The following is a 26,862-nucleotide window of genomic DNA, read 5'->3' on the forward strand; positions in this document are numbered from 1 at the left end:
TCTCTTCAATGGCTTGAACACTCCCATGCCTTCTATCATTTCTCAAGAATGCTTGAAAATAAGGGTTTTGGGGGGGCACCTGGGTGGCTCAGTCATTAAGCGTCTGCCTTCGGCTCAGGTCATGGTCCCAGAGTCCTGGGACCGAGCCCCACATCGGGCTCCCTGCTCGGCGGGAAGCCTGCTTCTCCCTCTCCCACTCCCCCTGCTTGTGTTCCCTCGTTCGCTGTATCTCTCTCTGTCAAATAAATAAAATCTTAAAAAAAAAAAAAAAGAAGAAAATAAGGGTTTTTTTAATGATGCTATGCTAAGATTCGTCAAATGGTATTTTTTACTTATAAGGCAATTATACTGGTATCTGGTAGTCAAATAGAGGCAATGACCTCCTTGACCACAGGCTCCTCCAGGGCAAGGATAATATCTGGATCTTCCCTGTCTTGTTCTTTCTTGGCTCAGCACAATGTATGGTGCCTGCTCAGCACTCAGCCAAGGCTTAAGGAACTAACCTGAATCATTCATCATTTACTGTTCCACCAATATTCCAACAGATGAACTGCAACTTCCCAAACTATCCTTCCTCCTGAATAAAGTTATCCATTGGTAACTTTTCCTCTCTCCATCTTTTGCGTCATTTTTCCATCTATGCCTTAATTTGGGGCATAACTTCTGGTCCTCATATCACTTTCCATGTTTTCGTTAGAAGTTCCTTTCACTACCGTAATTTGAGTTCTCACCCATATGCCACGAAATTTGTGTCTCTGGATCTTTTCTTTTGTCTTTAGACTTGTATGCCCAACTACCTGCTAAACCCTCTCCATGCAAAGATGTTCACCTCACTCAACAAGTCCAAAGCTAAACTCTTCGTCTTCTGACCAACGTCCTACTCATTCTTCCTTGTTATTGATCCCAATAGGTATAACCCCATCTATCCATGGTATAAACCTGAGGACCATCCATGACACCTACCTCCCCCCTCCCCCAGACATCCAATCAGTCATCAAGTCTTGTTCACTTTTACCCCTAAATAGTTCACAAATAAATCTCTCATTTTTCACCTAGTGATTGCTGGTCTTGTTCAGGCCTTCCCAGCTTTAAAGAGTTGAGTCAAATCACTTCCCAGTTCAATTCCACTAGAATTGAGGACAGGAATTGGTCAGTTTTGCTTGCCATTGCATCTGCCTATCAAGTTCAATGCCTAGCACTTGGCTGGCACTCAGGAAATGTTGTGGAATGAATGAACGGCTGTACTGCCTATAGAATACTACAATCTGGGGTCCTTAGCCCTCACAGAGTAAGCCCTTAGTCCACCCCCTGAGGACCATTCCTCAACCTGTTCCTTGTGCTCCAGCATGTGATTTCTGACAGATATGTTCTCCGTGTCCCTCCAGACTAATCGTCATCCTCTCCCACCACCACCCCGTCCGGCCCCAGCCCCTAAAAACTTCCTACTTGCTAATTAAGTTACAGCTCAGATAACACCTCCCCCAGAAAGCCTTCCCTGATACACACACACAAACACACACTTGCCCCAGGATGCACACAAAGCACCTCATGCACACTTCTATCATTTCACTCCCATATTGTTTTATGATGACCTGTAGAATTCTACACTATAAATGTTCTGAAGTCCTGAACTGTATTTTATTTATTTTTATGCCCTCCATCCCAGGAAATTGTCTGTAACACATTAAATGCAAATATATTTCTGAATGAAAAAATGAGTAACTTAAATGATATGTAGAGGGTTTCTGTGTTAAACTGTCATCTGATACTGTGATCTCCAATATTAAATATCATAAAACAACTGAAAAAGATCTGTATAATTTAAAAACATCTCATACACTTGCATTCACACAAACACACACCACCATAAATATATATACATATATATATTAGGGGTGCCTGGGTGGCTCAGTTGGTTAAGCATCCAACTTGATTTTGGCTCAGGTCATGATCTCGGGGTTGTGGGATCGAGCCCCGCATTGGGCTTGCTGTTCTGTGTGCAGCCTGCTTGAGATTCTCTCTCTCCCTCTCCCTCTGCCCCTCCCCCTTCAAAGAAATAAAATATTTTAATATGTACTTATATATTTTATACATAAACATATATAATCTATATTACATATATGTAATATATAACATATAAAGATCTTTTAATATATATTATATATATTATACATATAAATACTCAGTTGCAGTATAACACGGTCAAAAGAAAGGAGATTTGAGGGTAGCCATATCCCAACTTGAAATCTGTCTGCACCTCTTACATGGTTTTAGACAAGTCACATCCTTCCTAACTCTTGATATCCTAATCCATAAATGGGGACCAAAAAAGACTCCTCTGTCAATCACCTTTCAATTAAAAAATAATAACAATCCTCTGTAGGCATAACATATGCGTATTTCCAGGCATGCAGCAAGCACTCAACAAATGACAGCTACTAAAGTTTGTAATGTAACGACATAGGTTGACCCAGTCAAAACTGAAATATCTACATACAGGTGTATTCAGTTTACAGACCTTCTGGAAAGAATAGCTAACCTGAGCTGACTTAGTGTCAGTTTGGTATGCCTTGGGCTATCTCCCAGCTGGTGTGTGCTCAGGGAATGCACACTGATCTTATTTTCACCTTCAGATAACATGATTTTACAGGTGGTTTGCTCCTCCCCACCCCATCAGGTTTGATTTGATGCCTAATATTTATAAATTGCTTTACAGTATACAAAGCACTTTGACATATTTTTTCACTTGGTCGTTTATCACATCAGCATGATGCCAGAATCATTTTTTTTTTCCCAGCCCAAAAATAGTGGGGTTTTGTTCTTCAAAAATTTCTACCCTACCAGTCTCATTCAAAAAGGTAGATAAATGAGAGTCTGGTGATCTTGATTCTGAAGAGGTCAGCTAGCAGCTATGTAGAAATTGATGAAATAATCACAAGGTTAAAAATGTGAAGTTGGTCTGCACCTATCCATAGGCGGTTTCCTCTTTGGGAAGTACATTTACTTTTTCAAACCACCAGCGTCTCTTTAGCAAATGATCTCTAGTGATCTGAAAGAGCTGGCTCGTCTCCCAAAATGAACAATGCAGTCCCTCCAGACCAGGGGAGTCGCCAGTCCACGCGGAGAACACACCAATGTGCATGATGCTCCTGCACACACATACTCACGTTCCCACACCTGCACAGTCCGTAGAGACGTTCACACTCCCCTTGTCCCTGAGCCATGGCAGACGGGGTCGCTGATGGCCACCGTCTCACACACGGCCAGGGTGGCGACATCTAATTAGTCCCCTCCCCTAGACTTTCCACTTCTGTCTCAACAGTGTCTCTCAGGACCTTTAAAGGCACAGAATTTCAGTGGAAATGATGCCTTATATGTCTCCCAATCAACGATGCCATGGGAGAAAAAGGGACCAGAGAGATCCATACACAGAGAGAGGAGGAGAGAAGGGGTCCAGGTACTGCTATAAAAAGGGATACACGTTTACCAAGGTATACTTGAAGTTGAGAAATTGGAAGTCCTAGGATTTCTTTATTTATGAATTATTTGAAGTCTGGTAGGCTAAAAGTCCTATTTAAAAATCTTGGTGGCCCCCATTTGCATCCACTGGATAACCCAAACGTACAGTCTAAGCACTCAACTCAATCAACCACCAAATAGCACCCACACTTTGCTAGAGCCCTGGGTAAACCCTGTTCTTCTCAAAACATACTGCTTTGAGGCCATGCTTATCCAACTTCAAATTTGGGTCATTCAGATTAAAAGTATAAAATTCTTTACACAGATCTTAAAAAAAAAATCCCTGGAAATCATTAGGCAAATTCATTTAAGCATGACAAGTTTGGGCGGTGCATTTTGTTTTAACACAGTGAAACTGTCCTGTTACCCTTTAAGCTTTTAGATATTTTTAAATACCAGAAGCTCACAGATTAATACTTAGAGTGTGCACACAGGCTGAGGATTCAGGGGCCACATTCAAATGTGCTTGGGAAAGGTCTGGAAGTGAAACCTTTTCTAAGTCCACACTCTAACCTGCTGAAAGATGATAAAGTCAGGGAGGTGAGTGTTGTGCTGGGTGAAGACTGGCGGTGGCCTGAGGTGTCCCTCAGGGTGGCCCACACCAGCTGCAGGGAGGCCCACTCTTCACAAGATTATCTCCCTCACACACTTCTTCCGACTTTCTCCTTCGACTCTCCTCCTTTTTCTCATTTCCTTCCCTCTCCCCGCCCCCACTCCTCCTTTGCCAAGTCTGTAGGCCTGCCAGGGTTCTCGTTGAACCCCTTTTTCATGCCCCGATAAAATGTGCTTATTACTAACCCACTTAACAGAGGCCTGACGGCTAATTTTGGTGACTCAGGGCAGATGGTAAATTAGGGGCGAGACCATGGAAATCCAGCACCCCCACTCAGAATCCACGGCTCTCACCAAGACACTACACTTCCTTTTCCAGCCCTACCATATTTGCCATTGTGAACTTTTAATCTAGAAACACATCTCAATAATTATCCAATTATTCCTTAGTTACGGTGCTCACCACATTGGAGCCAGCTGGTATCTTCACACATGGCATGAGGGTGTCTAATTCAGCATCCAATAAGGTAGATTTCTGAAAACTTCCTAAAACTTAGCAACTCTGATGCATTGCTTTAAATATATATATGAGTTTATTTATTTAGATATATATGATTGTACAATGGTAGTGCGGGTAGTTTGTGAAAGCAGAGACAGTGTCCATTAAATTGAGTTCTAGATTTCCCACTTCTCATGTACCACAAATAAAACCTACAAAAATTATAATTTTTCAAGCACTGAATCCCCTATCTCCGTGTAATGAGGCATGTAGAGAGGAGGAGAAGAATTTTTGTGTTTTTGCCTTTGGTGAAAATTCTCCAAGGAGTAATTTCATCTTTAAATGAAAAGTTTTGTATCAGGTGATTGTACGAGCGCCAGGAATCCCCGAAGCCTCAGGTTCAGACGTGGGGAGATGCACAGGTGCACACTCACCACTCCCATACGCAAGCAACCTACACACATCGTGGGCATGAGGAAGAAAGCAAAAGAATGTGGAACGGAATAACTTCAACGTTTTTCATTATGTTGCGATGAAATTTAAAGGAGTTTGGCAGTCAGATGCATCTTTAAAATCTACCTGCCCTTAAATAATTTGCCTGCTCTCCTGCCAATGTCCGTGCCTCTCTCCCCTCCCCAGGCTCCAGGGCTGGTCGCTGTGGCAGGTGTGAAGGCAGTGGCCTTAAGAGGCCAGACCCAGCACGCTGGGTCACTTTCCCTGTGCTCCTTAAGATCTGACTTTCACAGCCTGATATCTTTTAGGACTCAACTCTGGCACACTCAGGTTGTTCCTGACCTGCAGAGTGGAATTAATTCATCCATGACATTAAAAAATGAAATCGACAAGGCTGAGGAAAATGTCTACAGATATAAAACACCACCTGAAATATTCCAAAAGCTTTCCTCCTGAAATCCACCCAGCACTGATACCTGCGGCCCAATGTGTCTACGTCGAGGACTGAGGTTAGCAGCATCTCATGGTGATCCCACCGTGCTCTCGGAAGATAACACAGATTCTTACACGGGGCAGGTCCCTCCAGCAAGAACATGGGAAAAGAATAATTACGACCAAAGGGAGACTACTACCAAGGGATAACAAGCAGTTTTACCCAAACCTCATAACTGGAAAGTAGATGAGTAATTTAGAAATTATTCGGGTGCCCTGAATGTTCAAATTCTACTAAGCAGTCTGCTGTGGAGAAAAATCTCATGAACGGAAGAGACAATAAAGCCTTATTACACCAGGAATCTTAGTAAAAATAGTTATTTATGTTTCAATAATCTCTCCTTTTCCTGTGCCATTTTATTCTGGCTGGCATGCAATTAATAAAAGTAAACCCTTATATTAAATGACTAACGATTCTATATACTTCTACTCCTGAAATACCTGTGAACTGTAATTCAGAATTAAAATGTTTAAACAAACAAACACTCTAATCCAACCGGCACCACTGCATCTCCAAATATTTGTATGTAAATATTTCAAACCATACTCCTTATTTATCTTCTGAGAGCTTTCTGCTGAAATTCAGATTATTTTCTCTCATTTCTATTTAGGAGTGACAGAAGAATCCATAAATTATATGCCAGTATTATCTGATGTTATAAAATCCCTTTTGTAAGACTGCTTGCTTCCCAATGTTTTATTTTACATTTGAAACTCAGTATTCAGTGCTCCTCAGTCTGCAAACAAATTAAGATAAAATAAACGCAAAAGTGTCTTATATAAAACAACTTCAAACCACAAATTTTCTAGGCAACCATCCTAGCAAAAAGAACATCCCGATAATGCAGAAAACATTGTATCCTTAGCACGAGTAGATAATAAGACCTTGTAAGCAACTGGCGGCTAGCCATGAAGCATTTGCACTCAGAAATGTGGAGAAAAGTACTCAGCACCAGATCTGCACATAACTGTTACTTGAGGTTGAACCTGAAAGCGCATCTGTGGTGATTCTCTGTACTATCTCAGCAACACAACCAAGTGCCCAGTCTCCTTTTACACCATGAGGAAATCAGAATAATAGTGCCCCACCTAATAAGAATTAAAAAGACATTTTCCTTAAACTCTATGATTATAAAATGGTCTCTAAAATAGCATCTCATTAACAATCACCCTGTCTTCCCTCCCCAAATCAAACTCATGCTGCTGAAGACTGGGCAGAATACAAGAGGATAAAATATCATTTAATATGCTGTTTATTTAAGGTTTCCAGTTTTAAATGCTCCACATTCATTCATACTTAGTTGTCACAGTAACTCCATATGATGGGTTCTTTAGCCCCATGTTACAGATGATGACACTGAGGCTCATGGTTTGGCAGTGCCTTATCCTCTCCCAGCAAAGCCTAGGGTCAAACACCAGTGCTCTGGCTCTAAATTATATGTCTTTTATTGAAACACTCCCAGCCTGGGAGGTTGTGTAACTAAAAGTTACAATCAGTACACTTAATTGCTCTTTCTCAAGTGTTTCTGAAATCTCTTCTACTTCTAAACTCTCAAATCAGAAAATCCACAATTTTGATGTGAGGAAGAAAACAAACAAACAAACAAACAAACATTCAGCCAAGATATACTCTTGGTTTTTTTCCTAACAGCATTATACTTTGAACAAAAGAATCATGGAAATTTACATTTACCACTGATTTCCACTAACAATTAGCTAGAAGGTATTCTCTAATTTTCCTGTGGTTTTTTCAGAAGCACTTCCAGCTTTTTATATTTTTAACGAAATTGTATTTTCAAAGTATCTGTCATTCTTCGAGGATTTTTGAATCCTTGAGCTCTCTCTCTCTCTCCCCTCCCTTCGTTATTTATCTTTGGTGAAATCATCAGAAAGGCCTTTCTCACGGCATTTTGGAATTTAATTTACATTTCTGATTCTTAGAATGGCCAAGTTCACTTTTCAAGTCACTAAACTGAGAGATCAACCAAGGTGGCTGGGAATTCAAGAAGCAGGAGTCTGAGTTTTACTGTTGGTTCACTTTTTAAGAGACTCCAGTTCATCAGAATGCCATTCTTCAGCCATATGCAAGGCTATTATTCTCAGGCTGTTCATACTATTTTAGCAGTTATCGAGTATATGGAATATTAGAAGTATACTACAAGTGAAGAAAAGCCCCATAATTGATTTCTTAATGTTTTATTCTCCTCTTTTTCTATTGGCACATTCTCTACATGCCCTCAATAAATATTAAACACCCAAACAACTCACTATTAGGGTGGCAAGCAAACCTTCAGAATGTCGAAACAGAAGAGTGAAGAACAATGCACCTAATTGAAATGGCAGGGTAATTTGGAAAATAAAATTGAGTTGCTGCAAATTCCAAATTCCAGAATAAAAATGTTTATACTCACTCAAATGCAGATTGTTACTGGCTTTGAATAATTATCAGAATAAAAAATACTTGAACACCAACAATACACTTGATATGCACAGAACAAGCACAGTCTAGATGTCTCTATTATTCTGCCCAAGGAAGCGCAGGACGCAAGGAGTCTGATATTTTTCTTAGTGATTTTGTTATTTAACACAGCTTACAAAATCCCCAAATGTGGTGAAACAATAGGCCAGGCCACCAAATACACAACTAGCGTTAAAATTTCACGAAATTTTATATTCTTCAGAAAATAGTAAACACAGTAAGGGACAAAGAAGCATACTGAAAGAAAGAAAGGGGTTAATGTTCTGCTCCTCAATATCTTTTTTTGTCTTCAAACATATAAATGTATCACCAAGACCAATTCAAAATGTAAAATTCCTGATTCCCTTTGGCAGAAGCTAGAACCAAGAAAACTATGACGATTAAAATGAAAATGGAAGAATGCATTTGCATCTGGAATTATGACATACAAACACGTAATGACGCTCTAAGAGACGCTATTTATCTGCACACTGAAGGTAACCTTATTATCTACTTAGGGTTATGCCACTTTGGGTGGAGATACCACCCATACCTCTCAAAGATAAATTCCATATGCTCTGTACGGTTATAGCATATTTCCCATAAATAATGTATAAAATAGACTGTAAATAAATAATACATGTATCTGAACTGTTCAAGAGTGAAGGGCAGGGTGGCTCCTCATGAGACTGAGTCTCTTCTGAATGAACAATTTCAAATGAAAGTAATGTTCAAAGGGGAATTATCACAAAGTTCTTACACTAAAATATTCCGAAACAGGGGTTTTAAAACAATTCCAGATCTGGTGGGAACTTTCAAGTCAGTGTTTCAACTGAACCCAAAATACCCGATTTAATTTTACTGCTAAAGTTTTATTCTGATTTCAGCATCCCACCTATTTGCTGCAACTTTTAATTCTCTCTCTACACGACTGCTTTTTATGATCAATAAAATAACTAGACTTAAAATGTCATGTATGAGTTTTTGTCTCATGAAACACAGTGATTTTATTTTTTCTTCCCTGTGAATAATGTTTAACACTGCAGTGAACAGAAAGGAAGGCTACCTTAAAAACAAACAAACAAACAAACAAACAAACAAACAAAAACAAAGCCCACCTGCACTAGTTTGCTAGGATTTTACGTTGTAAAAATTGTTAGTCCCCACCCTCAAAGACTCTCCCTTTGAAGCCCTAGAGACACACAAACTATTTCCACTTCTTGTAAATGGTATAAGTAGGCCTTTAGAACATCAGACCCTGTACACCATTTAGTTGGAAATTACGTTTTCAAATCGCTAAGGAATAGTCTCTGGATAACAGAAAACACTATAGGTCACAGTTAATTATAGCTTGTCTATCAAATTAAGTTAATGTTCGAGAACACATCCAAATAGTTATGGAGACATTAGGAGGAGTTTTATTGTCAAAGAAATTCTTATTCATTCAGCTTCTAATATTTTTTTAAAAAGAGAGATAAGCCTTTTTACAAGTTGGGATGGCATAAGAAAACTCTGGGTTTACATCAAATTGCTCCCTTCATTGTCCTTTTGATGACTATGTCGATTTCATTATAAACTTCATTTTCCAGAGTTCCATAATAGTCATAAACACACTTCACTTAAAAGAGTTTCTGTGGGACATAATGTGAATGCAAATGCAGAATAAAATGCAAACCGTGGAGGGCTGGGAACAAATATGGACTATCCGTTAAGAATACAGTCACTGAAAATAAACATTTAGGCCTTAAGAGGAAGAACACAAAAGGGCTGATATGAATCTTTATATCACGTATTCAGAGCCCTAGGGAAGGCAAACAAGAACAACAGTTTTCAGTTTTGCTCCTAATCGTAAAGCACAGGTTGGCCGTATTTGATGACTTTGGTCTCTACTCATTCCTGTTCTGAAGTGAGTAGCATTTTTCATCTTTGTCGGAAAATAAGCCCATGTGTGGGTAATAGCCCACCAGGTACTCAAACAGGGAAATAAGACCTAGCAAACTACTTCAAGTTCAAATCTCAGGCCTACAAGGTTTACCAAACAGTGGAAAAGAAGTGATTAGAAAGAAAGAACCAGACCCCTGCTTTGCTAACTAATAACCACCAACCCAGATATTCACAACTAATAATAAACATGCTAACCATATGGTGGTATAAAGTATAAGGGAAAAATCTAGAGAAATGGGAATTCATCAGCAACAATTAATTCCAAGTTACGTGTTGTCCGGGAATCATTCTAATATCACTCAAAATGCTAATTATCCACCTACCATGATCTTCTATACGAATCAAAATAACGTATGTTTAAATCCATTGTAAAATTTAAGACTTTGTATTGTGTCAAAATGAAAAAAAGTAGCGAGACTAAGAATGTTGCTTAAACTTGGTAAACTCATAAAAAGTCATGGTGATTTTAAGAGTATTACTTAGTAAACTTATTAATAGTAACAGCACTTCCTTTTTGAGGAAAACTATTATTTCATTTAAGTTTTTTAAAGAACCATAACATTTTACACTCCAGGTTCTTTACCTCATGATTATAAATCCTATTAATTGTAAATGGAGTCATGAAAAGTACCAAAGGGAAAATCAATTATAGAAATGTGTTTTTGAGGATTATAAATAATATAGAATTTGTTTTCACAATTTATTTATCCTCCATTAGTTTATGGCATACACAGTGGTGCATAATCCATGGAAAAGTGATAGCAGGATTATTGCATATCTTGAAGAGGTTAATGACTAGTTCAGGCTATAATTTGTATTTAACTGTATATACTCATGATGCCAAAGAATAACAGGTATGTAATTCAATAAGTGTAGAATTAAGCTTTTTTTCCACCAGAGAATAAACTTTTAATGGTATGTTTTAGTCAATTTTAGGAATTCTTAACCAAGAAGTCCAGAAATACAAAACAATTTCAAAAGATGTGCACTCTTGTATTTTCCTTCAACAAGAATATATTTCCTAGATTAAGAAATGCTATTTGGAAAAAATAAAAAAGTGTTCAGAGAGAGTCTAGTAAAGTGTTGCCAATTGCTTTAATTCTGCACACATGAATGCATTAAATTGATTGAAATTGGATTCTAGTGACAAATTTTTAAATGACTATATTCTTGCTTATTTCCAATGGTATCCTCTGTACTATTTATTAAAATGTCAAATTTACAAGTGTGGGAAATCCAGCAATTTGCCCAACATAGGTACACTTCCCCGAGAGGCTGTTTTAAGACTCCAAAAAGCTCTTGCAAATTCCTATACCCCTGAAATCATGGCACTTTTAATTAAGGATACGGTGAGAATGTCCTTTTATTTTTACACCACATACACACACTCATCTGCTTGAATTTTTCAAAATTGATTTTATACACGTAAGGTTTATTCACAAATATTAAGGATAGCAAAATATCCAAACTTTTACTGGATCCCAAAAAGTCAAATTTTGGAATTACTATTAAAATTCAAATTGGAAGACTGTATTTTGTGTTTTAGACTCTAACTTTTAAAACAGGTACGATATGCTGGCGGGTCCTGCTGAGTAAGAACACCAAGCTATACGTGATTTACAGCAGTATTGTCTCACTTGGGATTTTGAAAACCTTCAAGTCTGACATCTGTACAACTATCAGATACAGAGTCACATGTATTTTACTTTTATTTCTTTATCTGTAAAAGAATACTTTCCCATAGTTTTGATATGATTTTTAAATATTAAATTTTTGCACTCAGGAGAAATGACAAAAAAATTTGTTTCAATTATAACGTAAAATTCAAGTAATACTTTGATACACATATGACAGATATCATAATCCAAAAAAGGCCACGTAAAACGCTACCACTACAAACATAAGGCTGCGTAACAGAAATGAATGAGAATGGTATCAGTTTACTATCCTTCAACTGTTTCCCTGACAGTGGAGTCAAATAATGTTGAATTATAGACCTTCTTACAGGAAGTCTTATTTTGTGTTCATTTTTTGATCATTTCCCTGCTAGTCTCTATAGGAATTTGGCAGTATGCCGACTTTCCTTTAAAAGTTTCTGTATACATACTTTGGTTGTGTTTGATGATTAAATGATCATTTATTAAAACTTAAGCATTTCACATTTGTTTGACATATTTACGTTTCATAAGAAAATATTGTTATTGCAATGGAAAGCATAACATCACCAATACAAAAATACTTCATTTGAATTCATGTTGACAATATTTTCATTTATGACAAGTGTCTTAATATAACTTGTTATGCATTCTTCACAGTTTCTTCCAGCCTACCTGCGAGGGAAGGTATGCTAGTTTTACTACAGTAGGCCTCGTGTCAATATTTTAGCCTAGCTGTTTGACCTTAATAAGCCTGTTTCTACCGTGGGGCCACAAATCGTCTTTGTTTTTAAGAGTATGGAGTTTTTTCTGCATAATTTTCCTTCCCTCACCCAGCAACAGCTGTGTTTTAAATCTTTTGGAGTATGACAAACATTTTAACATTTAAACATACAAGGGTTTGAAAATATAATGATTTAAAATTTGTTTATTAAAATCTGTTGATATCTGTTACTTTTTTGAAAGCGGTGCCTGTATGTTAATCTTTTTTTTTTTTTCTTCCTTCTACTCATCTTCCTCTACTATGTAAGCTTCTCCATGTTTCCAAGATAAGTCTCTAAGTTAGGACCAATAGCAACAGTGCACACAACCACTCTGTATATTTCCAAATCATGAGCAACGGAGTCATTCTGGTGGGAGAGGGATTGCTATTTGAGTGACCTATTGCTGCAGAGCTAGTTAAATCACTGAACAACAGTTACTGTTATGGCTTTACTTTGTACAAAGTAGCATTGGTATCAGTGCTTTCCATTAACTGTGGAACTTGCACTGGGGATTTCCACTTGAGAGGGAGACAGAGACAGAGACAGAGAGAGATGCACTATGAAAAGGGAATAACTTTTGTAGTATTAGCGTTTAGACTTACAGACATTTAACAATTTAATTGATCTCAACCCATCTGCATATATTCTTCACTTGCTTTTCCTAAAATGTTTTTTAAGTGCCCCTATTAGGAATCAGTACATGCCTACTTTGAAATTCACACACAGATACATGCTAAAAGCCAATCAGATTAAGAGTACACTTATCTTGATGAGCACTGAGTAATATATGGAACTGTTGAATCACTACATTGTACACCTGAAACTAATATAACGCTGTGTGTTAACTATACTGGAATTAAAATTTTTAAAAAGCCAATCAGAAAGCAACAATAAAAACACACCTGGTAAGCAACTAAGTTTTAATTCAAAGGATACTAAGCCATAAACGGCCTAGAATGAACATCCCAATTAGCCAATGTAGTGACAAGCAGTCAACACCTTATTATTTAGTCATTAAAGAGAATCTTGCCATAATTTCCCTTTACATATTTCAAAAAAAAAAAGGAATTAAAAGTACAACACAAGACCCACAACAATCAAAGAGTAAAGTTAGATGAATCTAAGACCCCCATTGATGCAAGGCCTGCGGACTGAGAGTTTCCAAGACAAAGGCATTAATTGGGACCCTGTGAAGTATTTACAATTTAAATAAGATGTGTCCATGTGTAAGCATTTAGAAACAAACTACCTGACAAAGGGACCCTTTTCCTGTCTCTTGCTGTTTGTGGCCAGTTTTCTTATTGGATGGAAACAAATTGCCTGCATTTCTAGTATTGGTAAATATCCAATGGCCTCATCTATTTTTTCTAAAGCAGCAAATCCAATTCATCAAGGACATTAGGCTGTCCCTTGCCCTCTCATCCCCATTCCTTACCATAACACCTCCCCCAAAAGAGAAAGCTAAAATCTCCCTTGGATGCATCCCTACCCCACTTTGCAGGGAGGGGGCGTTTTCAGTCAAGTCCAAGTTCAGTTTTAAGAATTTTTAACTCAAAAGATGCTTTAGAAACAACACCCCGCACTTTTAAAATAAAGCAATCGCCACCAGGGTTTTCCTAGCCCACTTGGGAACCAAAGCTCACTGGCCCAAGGCTGCCCCGGATCCCCGAGGCCCCAGGCCTGGCGCTCTCCAGCCTGGGACGCACAGCCCCGGAGGCCGATCCTTCTCCCCTGGGAGTTTTAGCAGCACTTGGCATTTAACCTGCCTGGCGTGCGTGGCTTTCTGGTTCCATCTCCTTGAGCCACATTACTTCTCCCCAGATGTCAGGCACAAATCTGGATTAACATGCAACAGGGCGCCCTGTGCAGCCCGCCAGCCCTCGCCCAAGAGCTGTTAAATGCAGATTCAGCTGAGGACCCCCCGGAGAGCTGCTGTTGAATAAAAATTGTAATCCAAAGGGACCATTTCTTTGCCTCCCGCTGCTTGTGGGAAACCGGGGCTGACGCCCGAGCACAGACCCAGCTAGTCCGCGCTGGCTACGGGCAGGCGTGGCCACCTCGGGAGGCGGCCTTAGGGGCCCGGAGACTCTTCACTCCTCTCTCTCCACTCTCTGGACTGGTTCTTGGAGTGGAAAATGCTTAGACTCAAGGAGTGGCGAGCAACAGACAGCCCTGGGAAGGAAGACTTCATTCGACGGCTCCTTCTGGGAGCGAGGCCTAAAATCTAACGTCTGGGAGGCCAGACTCTTCCCCGCCTAACCACTCTTGACGCCCCCAGTTCCACCCTGAATCCCCCAAACAGGCGTCCAGCCTCCCGACGGGCCCGCTTCCTTCTCCACTGACAACCAGGCTCAACCCTCGCCTCGACCCCTCGCACCATCGTTTCTCTCTGCTCCCGCTCCCGGGGCACAGCCCGGCCCTCGCCGGGAACGGAGGCCCGGAAGCCCCCGGTGCCCCTCGCCTGCCCCCAGTCTCCCGGCACCGGGAGCGCCGTGCGGAGCTGGGAGCGAGGCCGTCGGGAGAGGGCGCCCGGGAGGCCTGCGCCCGCGGGAGGTGACTCTCAGGCCTGGCTCCTCGGGGTCTGGGAGTGGAAGTGGGCGGGGGGGGGGGGGACGACGGACATAGAGGCGGGGATGGGAAACGAGATTACGGCTTCTACTGGCGTCTTAATCTGATAAAAATTAAAAAAAAAAAAAAAAAGCATCACTAAGAGGCCAAATGGATATCCGCCGACTTAGCCCTCCGGGAAACCGGCTGGTATCAAAGTCGTCGATCCAAGGTCCCTGCGCGGGTGGCAGCCTTCGCGCCCTCCGAGGATAAAAGTAAAATAAAATAAACCGTGCCGCCAGTAGGCCCTAGAGACAGGGGGGTTAATGAGCTAACGAGGAGCTGCGCTCGCACCACACCTGAAGCATCCAGTCCCAGAGCGCACCCTCTGCGGGGGCTCAAACTGGCTGGGCCACATTCGCAGACAGGTGGCGAGGCCGTCCTTTTTGGGCCCAGCCCCCAGGGCGCCGCATTAAGGGTCCAGCAACCCCAGGAACCTGCAAGCAGGCTTCGGTCCGGAGAACTGGCGCTCAGCGGGCGGCCTTAGTGCCTGGTCTCTGTCTCCCCACCTCCCAGAGCAGGGGACTCCACTCCGGGGCCGAGGCTAGGTCCCGCGTGCGCCCCGCGCTCTGCGCTCCCAGTCCAAAGAGAGCCCAGGCACGCTCGCTCCTGGCTCCCGGGAAGCGGACAATTAGGAAAACAAACTTGGGTTTACTGCCCTCTGACCAAGACCGAGGGGAGCTCCAGGGGTCACGCGAGCGCGCCCACGCGCATTGGCCAACAGCGCCATGAGCCCAACCAAAGCTGCGAAGCCCACCAGCAAGCGGTGGGGGCGGAATGAACACTTCTCATTTTTTTTAGGTGAGGGAGAATAAAATGCGAATTTTTATCCACTACAATTGCCTACGAATCTGCATATCTCAAATTAAGGTAACTGTGTAACAAAAGTTTACCGAAGGAGTAGGGGGGAAACTCAATGATGTATCAATTTTGTGTCCCCGCCCCAATAAAACCCATAGCTTTGGTCCTTTATCTTTGGCTTTAATAAAATAATGATTCGTTGAGAAAATGGGGTATAAATCTTCATTTTGGAGGCAATTAAAGTGTTGATTTCATTCATGCCCCTAAGCGATTCTTGTAATTTGCTCAAATAGCTTTATGTACCCAGCACTCCGGAGCTCTTAGAATCCCATTTTCTAGTTAGGCTTGTTGGATTACAATTTTTATTCAACAGCAGCTACACGAGGGTTCCTCAGCGGAATCTGCATTTAACAGCTCCAGGGCAAGGGCTGGCGGGCTGAACCAGGCGGGAGGCCCGGCAGCTCGCAGGGACCGAGCCGGGGCGGGAGCCGCCTGCAGTTTTCCCACCTCGGCGGGGCCGCACAGGGATTGCGCAGACTGCCTGTTCTGTGCACTCGTCTACACTGCCGAAAGTTTGCAACTTGCCAAATCATAGTCAAGAACGGGCGCGTTGGCGTTTTTAAAGCTCAGCTCTGCCTGCCCTCCACTGCTCTTGGGGAAAGGAAGAATTCGGCCTCTGTCGCGGGATTACCAGGAGAAATCCAAGCTGGGAATTTATTTTAAAAGGGTGATGTTGAGAGAAGAAAACTTTAAGATGACACCAAGACAGACCCAGGAGTCCGGCACTCCTGCAAGGACTCTACAAGATAGCGGCTAGCCAACAGTGATCATGGCAGAGCTTGCAAAGGAAAACCCTGCATGACTGGCTGTCCTTTGGCTTAACAAAGGCAGGCTGATCTCTCCCCCCCAAGACGGAACTCACGTGCCAAGTCAGAAAGAGAAACAACTCTAGGCCTTCACTCATTTATGCAGAGGCCAGAGGAGACCCGCAACCCAAATCTCTATTCGCGTTGCAGCAATTCACTACGGAGAACTGTCCTGAGCCCGTTTCATCTCACCCGCTCCTCAGGTTTTCACTTTCATTGCATTTTTGCAACTTCTGTGGGCCAATCCAGAGACGCAGCGACAGGAGAGAGAGAGAGAGAGAGACTGGGAGCAAACAGTGGTGTTAGGGTGAGAGAGGGAGAGAAATCCCCCCAGCAACTCCAAATAAAAGTCATCCCCACTTAGCAAAGCAGCGGAAGAAGGGCCTGGAGGGAGGACCGAAGAGGAGGGGGCGAACAAGCAAGGGCCGGCAGTTGAGAGCGAAGGCGGGGCGAGGCCCCCCACCGCCACACCGAGGGAGTCGCCAGGGTGCCCCTGACGCTGACACTTCCAAAAGCTGCCAACATAGAGGGCCCAGTGCACGTACCAGCTGGAGGATGAGTAGAAAGGAGGAGGAGAAACGTCCATATTTATCTGTTTTTATAACCTCGGCCTGGTCTTATTTTTTCTACTAAGTACAATAAAATGGGCGAGCTTGCAGCGAGCACTGCACAAAGCAATGCTCAGTGAGGTCTAGAAGCGTTCGGCCGAGGAAAACTGACAAGACAGGCTAATGAACCGTATAGACAGGGAGAAAATAGCCAGCATTTGCTAGATTTCAAACCCTCGCTGTCTCTCTTAGACCACCTATCTTGGGTTTATTCCTAATAAAATAAGAAATAAGCAGACCCTACACTTTTCTTTTCTTCGAAATAGAAGGGGGAAAAAATGCTCCAGAACAAAGCCCTACAATCAGAGGCAGTCACTGGCAGTTAACACTCCCATTATTATAGAGGGTAAATAAAATAAAGACAAAAATTAAAAGCGACAAGAAACAGGTCAAGTTTGCAGGCAAAGCTTTTACAAGCTCATCTCTCCAGGTCGAATCCCAGAGCCAGCCTTAATGAAGCAATAATAGCCACATTATTCAAAAATTTTCATTTCGATGGAAATGTATCTAAAAGGGACTTAATCATATGCAAATAATAAAAGGAGGTGGTAGTGACCCAGCAAGCAATATGCATACAGATTTTTTTTTTCAAGGGATGTTGAAATTGAAAAGCGCATACCTGGTCGGTTAGATTTGCTGATCTTGTTATATCTTCACTGTCTGATTTTGATCCTCCTTCTCTATCGTCTATCACCAAATCGATAGGCATTTTCCCTTTCAAACAGCTAATATACCGGTGGCAGAAATTGTCACATAATTCGTGTACCTACATTATGACAGAAATAAAAAAATGGAAATATAATCAGGAGTGCATAAATGACATTGACAAGTGCAAACCACCCCCCTTGTGAGATCCAAACTTCCAAATAGGGAAACACAGAGCAATTGTCCTCCAGAGACCCCCAGACGCATCCAGAATTAGGAATAACTTTCTTTTCTTGCAAAATAGAGATATCCCAGAAAATTGACAGTGACAAGATGATTCACAGGCTACAACATATTCAACACCCGTGTTAAATTCATCTGCTCCCAGGGCCGTGGCCATTAGAGAGGTGACCTGCGTGGGTGACATTTAAGGTAAACTATTTAATTTCATCCACTTACTTTATCATAAGTCCTTTTCCAATGAGGCTAAGGGAAAATGTTAATATATACATATATAATATATATATATAATATATATATTAACACACACACACACACACATATACCACCAAAGGACTACTACTATGGTGGCATAGGATGTATGTCTGACAGCCCAAGTCCTTATAACATTTGTAATTAGAGATTCTCCCCATAAGAAGCATATTTTAGGTTACTTTTAAAAAAGAGAAGAAAATCAAATTGCCAGTACTCATGATGTGAAAAACACCTACAGCCACAAAAAAAAGTATCAAATTGATTTTTTAAAAAAAAGGAAAAAGAAAGCTTCAAAATATTTAGGTATAAGTGGAGCGGTCTCTCACAGGCCTCAGGCATCACTGACATGCAAAACTCACAAGAAACCCCAGTGTGCTTGCAATTTAATGTTAGTTTGAATTACAATGCATTACGTTTTTATTGCTGAGATTTATAGAACAGCTAGCAAAATCATGTTATCCCACACCCTTTCCTGAGTGTGAAGGTGGGCTGTGTGCAGGATTCACAGATTCAAGAAATTGACACAACTATCAACTCTGCTTTGTCTCTGCACAAGGTTTAATGTGCCTCCCTCACCACCTCCTCCAGACTCCCTGCCCACTCCTCCTCCTCCTCCCTCCGCCTCTCCTCTGTGTCTGACCTGCCGCTGCTCTCAGACTGTCTTCCAGAAACTCACCAAAACTAAACAAAACTCCCTCACCCACCCACCCAGAGGTAGCAAAGAAAAGCGGGAAGAGGAAGAGAAATCACAAAGGTAAAACCTGTGAAGCAAACTCACAACAGCATTCTAAACATCAAGAGAGATGCCTAGAATTGCAACTATTTATACAAAGCCAGCAAAGTATTAAGAATGAATGCGAGGCTAGGGCATTTGAGATGCGGGTTTTAGTGGCTGAAATCGTAATTAAACTGCAAAGAGAAATGGACGCTAAGATTGGCCTTGACACTAATTACCAGAAAGAAAGACATTTATGCAAATGTCTCAGAAGCCTGAACTTCAGCCATTCAGAACCCTCCCCCCACCCCACCCAACCCCACCCCCTCAAGTTTGGGGGTGAGGAGAAAGCAAAAGGAAAAGAGGCTAGAGAAATTACCTTCTCTAATTCCAACAGATGAAACCTTAATACTTGTATGGCTTGAATCATCTGCAAAGATACAAAAAGAATGAGCACCCTATTCCTGGTTTGCAGAAAATTGGCTGTCACAGCTCTACTATCTCCAGCCTATCCCCCCCCCCCCCCCAGTAAATAGAGTTATTTTGATTTATGGCAATAACACTAAAACTTAATAGCAGCGACTGGGTACCATCTAGAGGTTTATATTTCTTAAGGAGAAAAAAAATAGCTAAAACAACAACAAAGCATCTAAGTGGGGATCATAAACACTCTCCTCTCCCATGGCTCTTCCCCTTCTCAGCCCCACTGCCCCCACCCCACCTGCAAGGGCCACATCCCTGGACTAGATGTTTCCGTGTAAGGAGCGCACGGAAAATATTCCAAATAGTCCCCAAAGTGTGGCTTTTCACACTGCAAACTTTCTGCGGCTTTCCGCACACCTTTCAAGCATACTGGTGCTCTGGGGGCTCTTGCCCGGTTGCTGCCCTCGTGACGCGACTTTGAGGGCTGGGAAGTCCGCAAAGTTTAAGCACACACGCTGACAGGCCCGGAGATAAATCCCCGCGCTGATTAGAGCTGCGCTGCCCGGCTGTCATAAAAAACAAAAGCTCGCGTTTCCCCGCGCCGGCTTGCCCGGCCCCTCTCGAGATGAATTTATTTCCCCGGGATCTTGTCTCGGACCACTTGTCCGTGGACGGAAACGTCTGCAGCCGCCTTGCAGCTACGGGAAGACCCGTCTCGAAACCTTGGGGCTCTTAAAGCAAAGCTGGGGGCTTCGGGGGAGGGGTGATGGGGAGGGGAGTAAGGGGTCCGCTCTTACCAAGTTATCCAGTTCTGGATTAGAAGAAAATAGAGGTTTTTCTGCGCGAATCTAAATACAAGTGAGAAGAAGGGGGGGGGGGGGAGAAAGAACATTTGAAATCTGGTCGCCTTCCTAGTTTCTTGCCTCATTACACTGTCGGGGGCAAAGATGGACCTCCGGGAAGGACTCGGTGACACCGAGTTCGTCCCGCGCAGAAACACTTCAATGTGAATCAAATAAGCCAAAAACAAGCCCAGAGCTCAGGGTTACTTCTACCAGCAACTATGCTTCTAGAGGACGCTGCCTTGCTCGCCAAGACCAAGGCAGCTACAGCGCGTGGTGTTTGTGATTTTATTTTACAGAGTGAGCTTTCTGCGTTAGGTTATGAAGCCTGAGTTGGGAAGATATGGGTGATTTTAAGTCGTCCGCGGACACTCATACAGGAGGAAAATCTCAGGGTAGATGTCACAGGCATGGCTTAGGGTGGACTATTCGCTGGTTACTTTTGAAAATGTGCTGGGTGAGGGAGGGAGTTTCTTTCTTCCTTTCTTTTCTCTTTACTTTTTTAAACACGTATTTTGCTGACCTGTTTGGCGAACACGGCTATATCTTCATTGAATGACTCTGACGAGCAGACGTCACCGCCCGCCACCCCCGGCTCGCGGGGGGTACAAGTAGCTAATTCACATTTCTCAAAAATCAGTGCTAAGAGAGGGAAGAGGGGGTGTCTGCAAGAAAATACAACAGTCACAAACAACACAATGGTTAGTCCCGAGTCAGTGAAAAAGGCGCCCAAGAAAAACAACCAGAGGAGCTCCAGGCAGGGACCCCCTCTCTGATTTTGCCAGCTACTTTTTTCCTCCGCCCTCCCCCCCCCAGGTGACTGCTCACCTCCCCTTCCTCCTAGGGCTCCGAAATCGGAGGCCCTTAGCCACGGACAGTATCTGAGGGTCGGTTCAGCATATCTGGCCGGAGAAATTGGTAACATTTGCTAAGAATAAAACCCAAGCGGATCCAGCAGCCATTTTGAATTAAGTTTCCCACCCCGACAAGCCCTCGTCCCTCCGCGGCACATCTAGGACCTGGTGGAGAAGAAAGGCGGTGGGCGTTGGGGTTGGGAAGGCTCGTTCAAGTGGGTTCCTCCAAGGCAGCCTTGCGAAGCCCAAGACTCGGGGGGATCTTGGTGGCAGGCACTCAGCTAACTTGGGGAAAGGACCTCTATAGCTGCAGGACCGACTGTCAGAGGGCTGCACCTACCGATCCGGATCCCACGGCCCTCGGAGAGCAGGAAGGCTCCTCCTCAGCTCCCGGCACACTTCCCTCCCTTAGCCAATGGCCCCCACTGCCCCCCAAAGAAAGTTCCTTCAAATGTTCCTGCGGTAAAGCCTTTCATTTTTTGTCTCTGCGGAATGGCAAAGAAGCTAGAATAGCGAGCGAGGGGCCTAGATGTCGCTTATCTCAACCCATAAAAAAAAAAAATGCTTCTACTAATGCTCAAGGAGGTGTCTCAAGTCTTTTATTAGCTCTCACAGCCCAGCCAGGAATTTAACAGTTTGGGGTCCTTTTCAAAGCTTCCCCAAATGTTCTGTCCCTGAGCCTAAACCATTTGCAGTTAACGCTGCGGAGAGAACGCTGGGATTTCAACAAGCACATCGCACAAGGGACCAGAAGATAAAGCAGAAAGGGTTTTCAGCTGGGGAGGGTCAGTGTGGCCTGATTTTTTTCAAAAGAAGAACTAAATAGAAATAAAAGTTGCTGCAAAGTAAAACGAGGTCCCCAAATTCATGAGCACACAGTAGGCACAAGTGACTTTCAAAGGATTTTACCAGCCCTGGGTCTAATCGACTGGCCTGGGAGAACACCGGGTACACCACAGTCAACAACACTGGCCTGAGAGCACCCCCACACCTACTTCCAAATCCTGCAGGTTTCGCCTTTGAACACAAAGTACTAAAACGGCTAGAAGTTTCTTAATGTCTATAACAATTCAGAGCTCGCTCGCTCCTTGCCTATGGTGGTCAAACTCCCTAAATGCAAAGCATGTTCCCCCTTGCCTGACCTGCAACTGTCCTCCCTTGATTTTATTGTGCGGCGGCCGAGCCAGCATACGGTTGCTGAGTAAACTTAGCAAGTCAGAACAATCAGTGGCTTAAAAGATTTTCCCTTAAACTAAAAGTTTCGTTCCAACACAAAGGCGCCTACATTTAGAAATCCCCAGCGCTCTCCCAGCGAAGTCGAGCAAGCGAGGACTCCAACCCGCTGAGCTACAGAGCCAGGGTCTGAGAGGGGACGAGGGACCTTTGGCAACTTCTCCTGCAGGGCGACCCCCTTCACCGGCACGGCCTCGGCAGAGCTGGGTGCTGGGCAAGCGCTGAGCATGTGTGCAGACGGGGGGCGTCCGGGATGGCAGGCTGCCCCCGCAAATTCTCCATGCAATGCAAATGAAAAGTTACCAAATAGTGTACCTCCAAGCCATAGAGCTCTGGCTTTCCTTTTACCAAAGGCACAGGGAAATAGAAGAAACATCCCGTCTCTACTACTTAACCTGCTGCCCATTGTACCTACCCATAAATGGCATCTTTATCTCTCTTTAAAGCGTCATTGACGGAGGAACCCATGCTGGGGGCCATGGCGTTGGTGTGAGCTGTGTGCGGGTACTGATGGGAGTGCAGAGGAGGCCCGTGGTTCAGGTGGTGGACCGGCTGCATGGACCTGGCCGCATGCGGGTCCCCATACATCGTGGAGGGGATGCCTACTCCATCCATGCCCCCATAATGGGGTAGATCGTCGTACTGCATGACAAACAGGAGAAAACAAGGTTCAGGAGGCCAGGCGGGCAAACAGGGAGACGGCAGGGCACCGAGCTTATATAATGTCAGTCCAGCTGGATCCTTCAACCCGGAATTCAGTGGCCTTGCATCTCTAAAGTTGAGATTTCTTATTTTAAAAATGATATCTAGAGTAAAAATTCTAGGATTCCCTCTGAGACTCGGCTGGGATGAACGGTCTTGCCCTAACTTGTGTCCCTATCAACTAGTTCAGAAATTCAGGATCCTTTTGGCAAGGAAGGAAGGAAGAAAGAAGGAAAGAAAGGGAGGCATTCTCCCGGAGGGCGGAAGGTAAAACGTGCATGTCTCTAGAGGAGGAAATTCAAAATCACAATAATAAAACGTGCCAGGACAGTGCAGCAAACCCGCCTAGTTTCACAGCCCCTTCCCATCAGGGGGAATAAAAAAAAAAAAAAAGTTACAATGGGAACAGCTAAGCTAAGCACATGAATTCAGACAGGCTTCTCATTTTATTTCTCTGCCAGCGTGGGGTTAGGCAGTCCTGCAAGACACTGCATTTCCTTTGCTTTCCAAGGCAAACTCTGCTAAATTATACAAAACTAACTGGCCTCCTTATAAGTGAAACTTAGAGAAACGAAGCTTTTCATGTTCATTAGAGCTGAATTTAAAATTGGGCAATTTCACCTCAAAGTTAAAGAAAACCTATAGTTGGAACAGTTAGATATTCTATTTTCTCTACTCTTATGAACTTTCCCCCCAGACTAGAAGTCAATGAGGCAAATGTAACTCATCAGGTGTAAAGTAAATTCAAAAGCAAATGCACATACAACCCCCATTTTCTCTCTTCAGAAAAACTACTTTCATATTGATTGTCATTATTTTTGTGTGCAAAATTTAGCTATTTAGAATTTTCTCCTTGGTTCATTACGGGCAAGTTCTTTTCCCAAGATCTGGAGGCGCCAAGAGTGAAATGATTTTCAAAGAAAAGAGGAATTGCCACTTTCATCTCCTTAAAGCCAGAGGTGTGAAAATAGTTTGGAAGAACGCTGACATTTGCCTGAACCAAAGCAGTAAAGAAAAATGTGTCAGCCTAGTAACTTTCTTTTGCAAACAGGGCTTTGAGGGCCAGGACACAAATTATGCAAGGAAAGCTTTTGGTAGCCCCCCCTTTCTTTTAAGAAACTACCTCAGTTGGGTTGTCATTGTCTCACTTTACTCTCACTACATTTCCATTCAAATAGGAATATTGGGGAAATTAGTATTACATTTTTAAAGTGAGTAGCTGTGTCCTTAGTATCCAATTAGTGCAGGGCTTTTCTAACAAAAACTTTCAAAGTATTACCTTTTATAAAAATCCATGCACATTAAAATCACTTTTAAAAGATGAATGTTTTCCGACCCCCAAAGCCATTGTACTATGACAAAGTCATTTGCTTAAAAAAGCTAAATACTTCTAATGATATTAAAAGATGAGCACAATCAATAACATATCAGAAGTTTCTAGCTGCTTCATTTACTTTAAAAATAGCTTTAAACTTCTGCTCCCTGAACACTCACATTATACATTAGATATCTAGCGCTTTTTGTTTTTGTTTTTTAAACAGATGATTGCCCGAGCTTGTATTTTTATTTATATAGCTGCTGGTTAGGAATCTATAGAAAACTTGATTACTTGAATTAATTACATGTAACATACATAAGTCTACAAATGCACTGAATAAATTCTCTCGCTTTAGGCCACGGCTTTAGGAGCCTCATTCAAAAAGACAGAGAAAAAAAAGGAAACTTTTTAGCAGTGTCTTTCAGCCACGTTTCAATTTAATCTCACATTTGAGTTCCACAATTGTTTTTTAATACGTACCCTTTGCGCCATCGGCCTCCCTGGCTCCCTTCCTACTTCAACTTCTAATATATCCTCTTTAAGGCCAGTGTGAAAAGAAACAAATAAGCAAACTCCCCCGGAAAAAAAATTTTTTTTAAAGCACGACGAAAAATCCCTTAACGTCTCCAGCAACGTGAGCTACTGGTCCCAGATCTTCGGTCTACGGGACCTGAAGCAAAGCGCCCGAGTCACTGAGCATAAAAGCGCTCCGTTTCCAAGACAGCAGCGGGGGCAAAAAAAAGCAGATCTTCTCTCCCCCAAAAAATCAGTTTAAAAAAAAAAAAAAAGAGCGCCCCTCAGACCCAACTACCAAATCTCATGGCTTTCTGCCACTCCGGCTGTCAATCACAGGCGAGGTTGTCAACGTGGTGAATGAATGATCATCCGCTCTGTCTTCTTCTGGTCAGAACACCTCAAATGTTAATATTCAAATGCACAAAGCCCTAGCGCTCGCTTCCCTTGAATCAGTCCTAATTCCTAATCAGTTTCTCTCTTCTCTCGCTCGCTCTTTCTCTTTCTCTCTCTCTCTCTCTCCCTCTTTGCAACTGCTGCACTGGAGGGAGATTAGAGGAGGAGGGTTAAAAAAAATGTCTGTCTGAGTTTGTCTTAAAGGAGCCACGATCGATGCTGCCCGCTTGCAGTCCCCGTGCGTGTGTAAAGTGTGTGTTGCACAGGCGGAGAGGTGGATTCCGACCAGAATGCTAGAACCCGGAAGTAGTGGTGGCCATAACAGGTCGCGTCTTACACAATGCATTGGGCTGCAGCAAGTAGGCTCCTCGGCAGGGGTGGGTGCGCGAAGCGAGCTCTGGCCGCACTGGAGAGGCAGAGAGGCGCTCCATTAAATCGCATGCCCAGGCACAAACACCCACACGCCCAGGGCACACGCGCACAAACGCGGGCAGGAGCCCCCGGCCGCAGGCTTTATTTTCCGTATTCTTTTCTCTCCCTCCCCCTCCAGACTCTCTCCCCAAAGCCGACTCTCTTGAAATAAATTGGGAATAAACGCGGGGCAGGCAGCAGCGGCAGTTATTTTGCACAGGGCTCTACGCATAGACTTCATGACTTTCCTCGAAATTATTGCTCTGCCAGTATTTTTCGGGGCGGAGGGGACTAATGCGGAAAGTATTGGATTCTCAGAACTGACCACCCCAAGTAGAAAAGTTAAACGGGGAGAGAGGATGAGCAGGAGCAAGGCTGGGAAAGGCTCTGCTAAGGAGTCCCGAGAACGTGGGGTGGTGAAAGCTGGGGCTTTCCGCAGATCCAGCTTAGAGTTGCTGTCAGAAGTGGACACCCGGCCCAAGGAAAGGAAATGCTTGCATTTTCTCACTTTGGGGTCTGGACCTCCCCCACCCCCGAGTCCCGGAGGCCCCCAGCCCCAGCCCCGGCGTCCTGCGCGGAGTGGGAGAGGAAGGGAGGGAACAATGAGCCGAGAGCGAGGAATGTGCCCCAGCGCCTGTTTACAAACACGAAGCTATTTATGATCGCCGGAAAGCGAAACCCGATGCGGGCTCGGAGCAGCCCAGACTTCGCGGGTGGAGCCCGAGCCGGGGAGACTCAGGGAAGCAGGCTCTTTCTCCGACCCGCTCCGAGCGAGGAAGTCGTGCGCCCAGGGTGCGGCGCGGTAGGGTCGGCGCGCTCGGTTCAGGCTACGGCCGCGCCGCCTTTGTCTTCGAAGCGCCGAGGGGCTCTGGGCTCGGCCGTGCCGGGGCCTGGAGGGACCCCGCGCCCCAAGCTCTTCCCCCGCCGCGACGCTCTGCGCTCTCCTCCCCAGCCCTTCTTCCCCCCACTCCGCTTCCCAGTCCCCATTCCGGCTCAGGGAAAACTCCCAGTGCCAAAGAAAAAGAAATTCACTTCAGGAGCTGAGATTTCCCAGACAAAAACCTGTCCCAACCCGCAACTCGGAGGCTCCAACCAGT

At 43.5% G+C, this 26,862-nt stretch overlaps 1 protein-coding gene across 5 annotated transcripts in view; it reads right to left on the reverse strand.

Annotated features, from left to right (window-relative positions):
• MEIS1 (Meis homeobox 1) overlaps positions 1–26,441 on the reverse strand; it is a 135,340-nt gene extending 108,899 nt beyond the window's left edge. For all 5 annotated transcript variants that reach the window (XM_064572420.1, XM_045884876.3, XM_054509842.2 and 2 more), the window contains exons 1-6: positions 24,926–26,441; positions 22,841–23,067; positions 20,862–21,003; positions 20,294–20,344; positions 19,453–19,503; positions 17,838–17,984 (exon numbers count right to left, since the gene is read on the reverse strand). In XM_064572420.1, coding sequence (XP_064428490.1) covers positions 17,838–17,984; positions 19,453–19,503; positions 20,294–20,344; positions 20,862–21,003; positions 22,841–23,067; positions 24,926–24,937 — 630 coding nt within the window. In that variant the 5' untranslated portion in view covers positions 24,938–26,441. The remainder of the gene's footprint in view (positions 1–17,837; positions 17,985–19,452; positions 19,504–20,293; positions 20,345–20,861; positions 21,004–22,840; positions 23,068–24,925) is intronic.
• Between the last annotated feature and the right edge of the window lie 421 nt (positions 26,442–26,862).

Source organism: Mirounga angustirostris, unplaced genomic scaffold (assembly GCF_029215605.1).
Source record: "Mirounga angustirostris isolate CCGP_5_RB_7025 unplaced genomic scaffold, mMirAng1.0.hap1 SCAF_10, whole genome shotgun sequence".
In the NCBI taxonomy this organism is placed as follows: Eukaryota; Metazoa; Chordata; class Mammalia; order Carnivora; family Phocidae; genus Mirounga; species Mirounga angustirostris.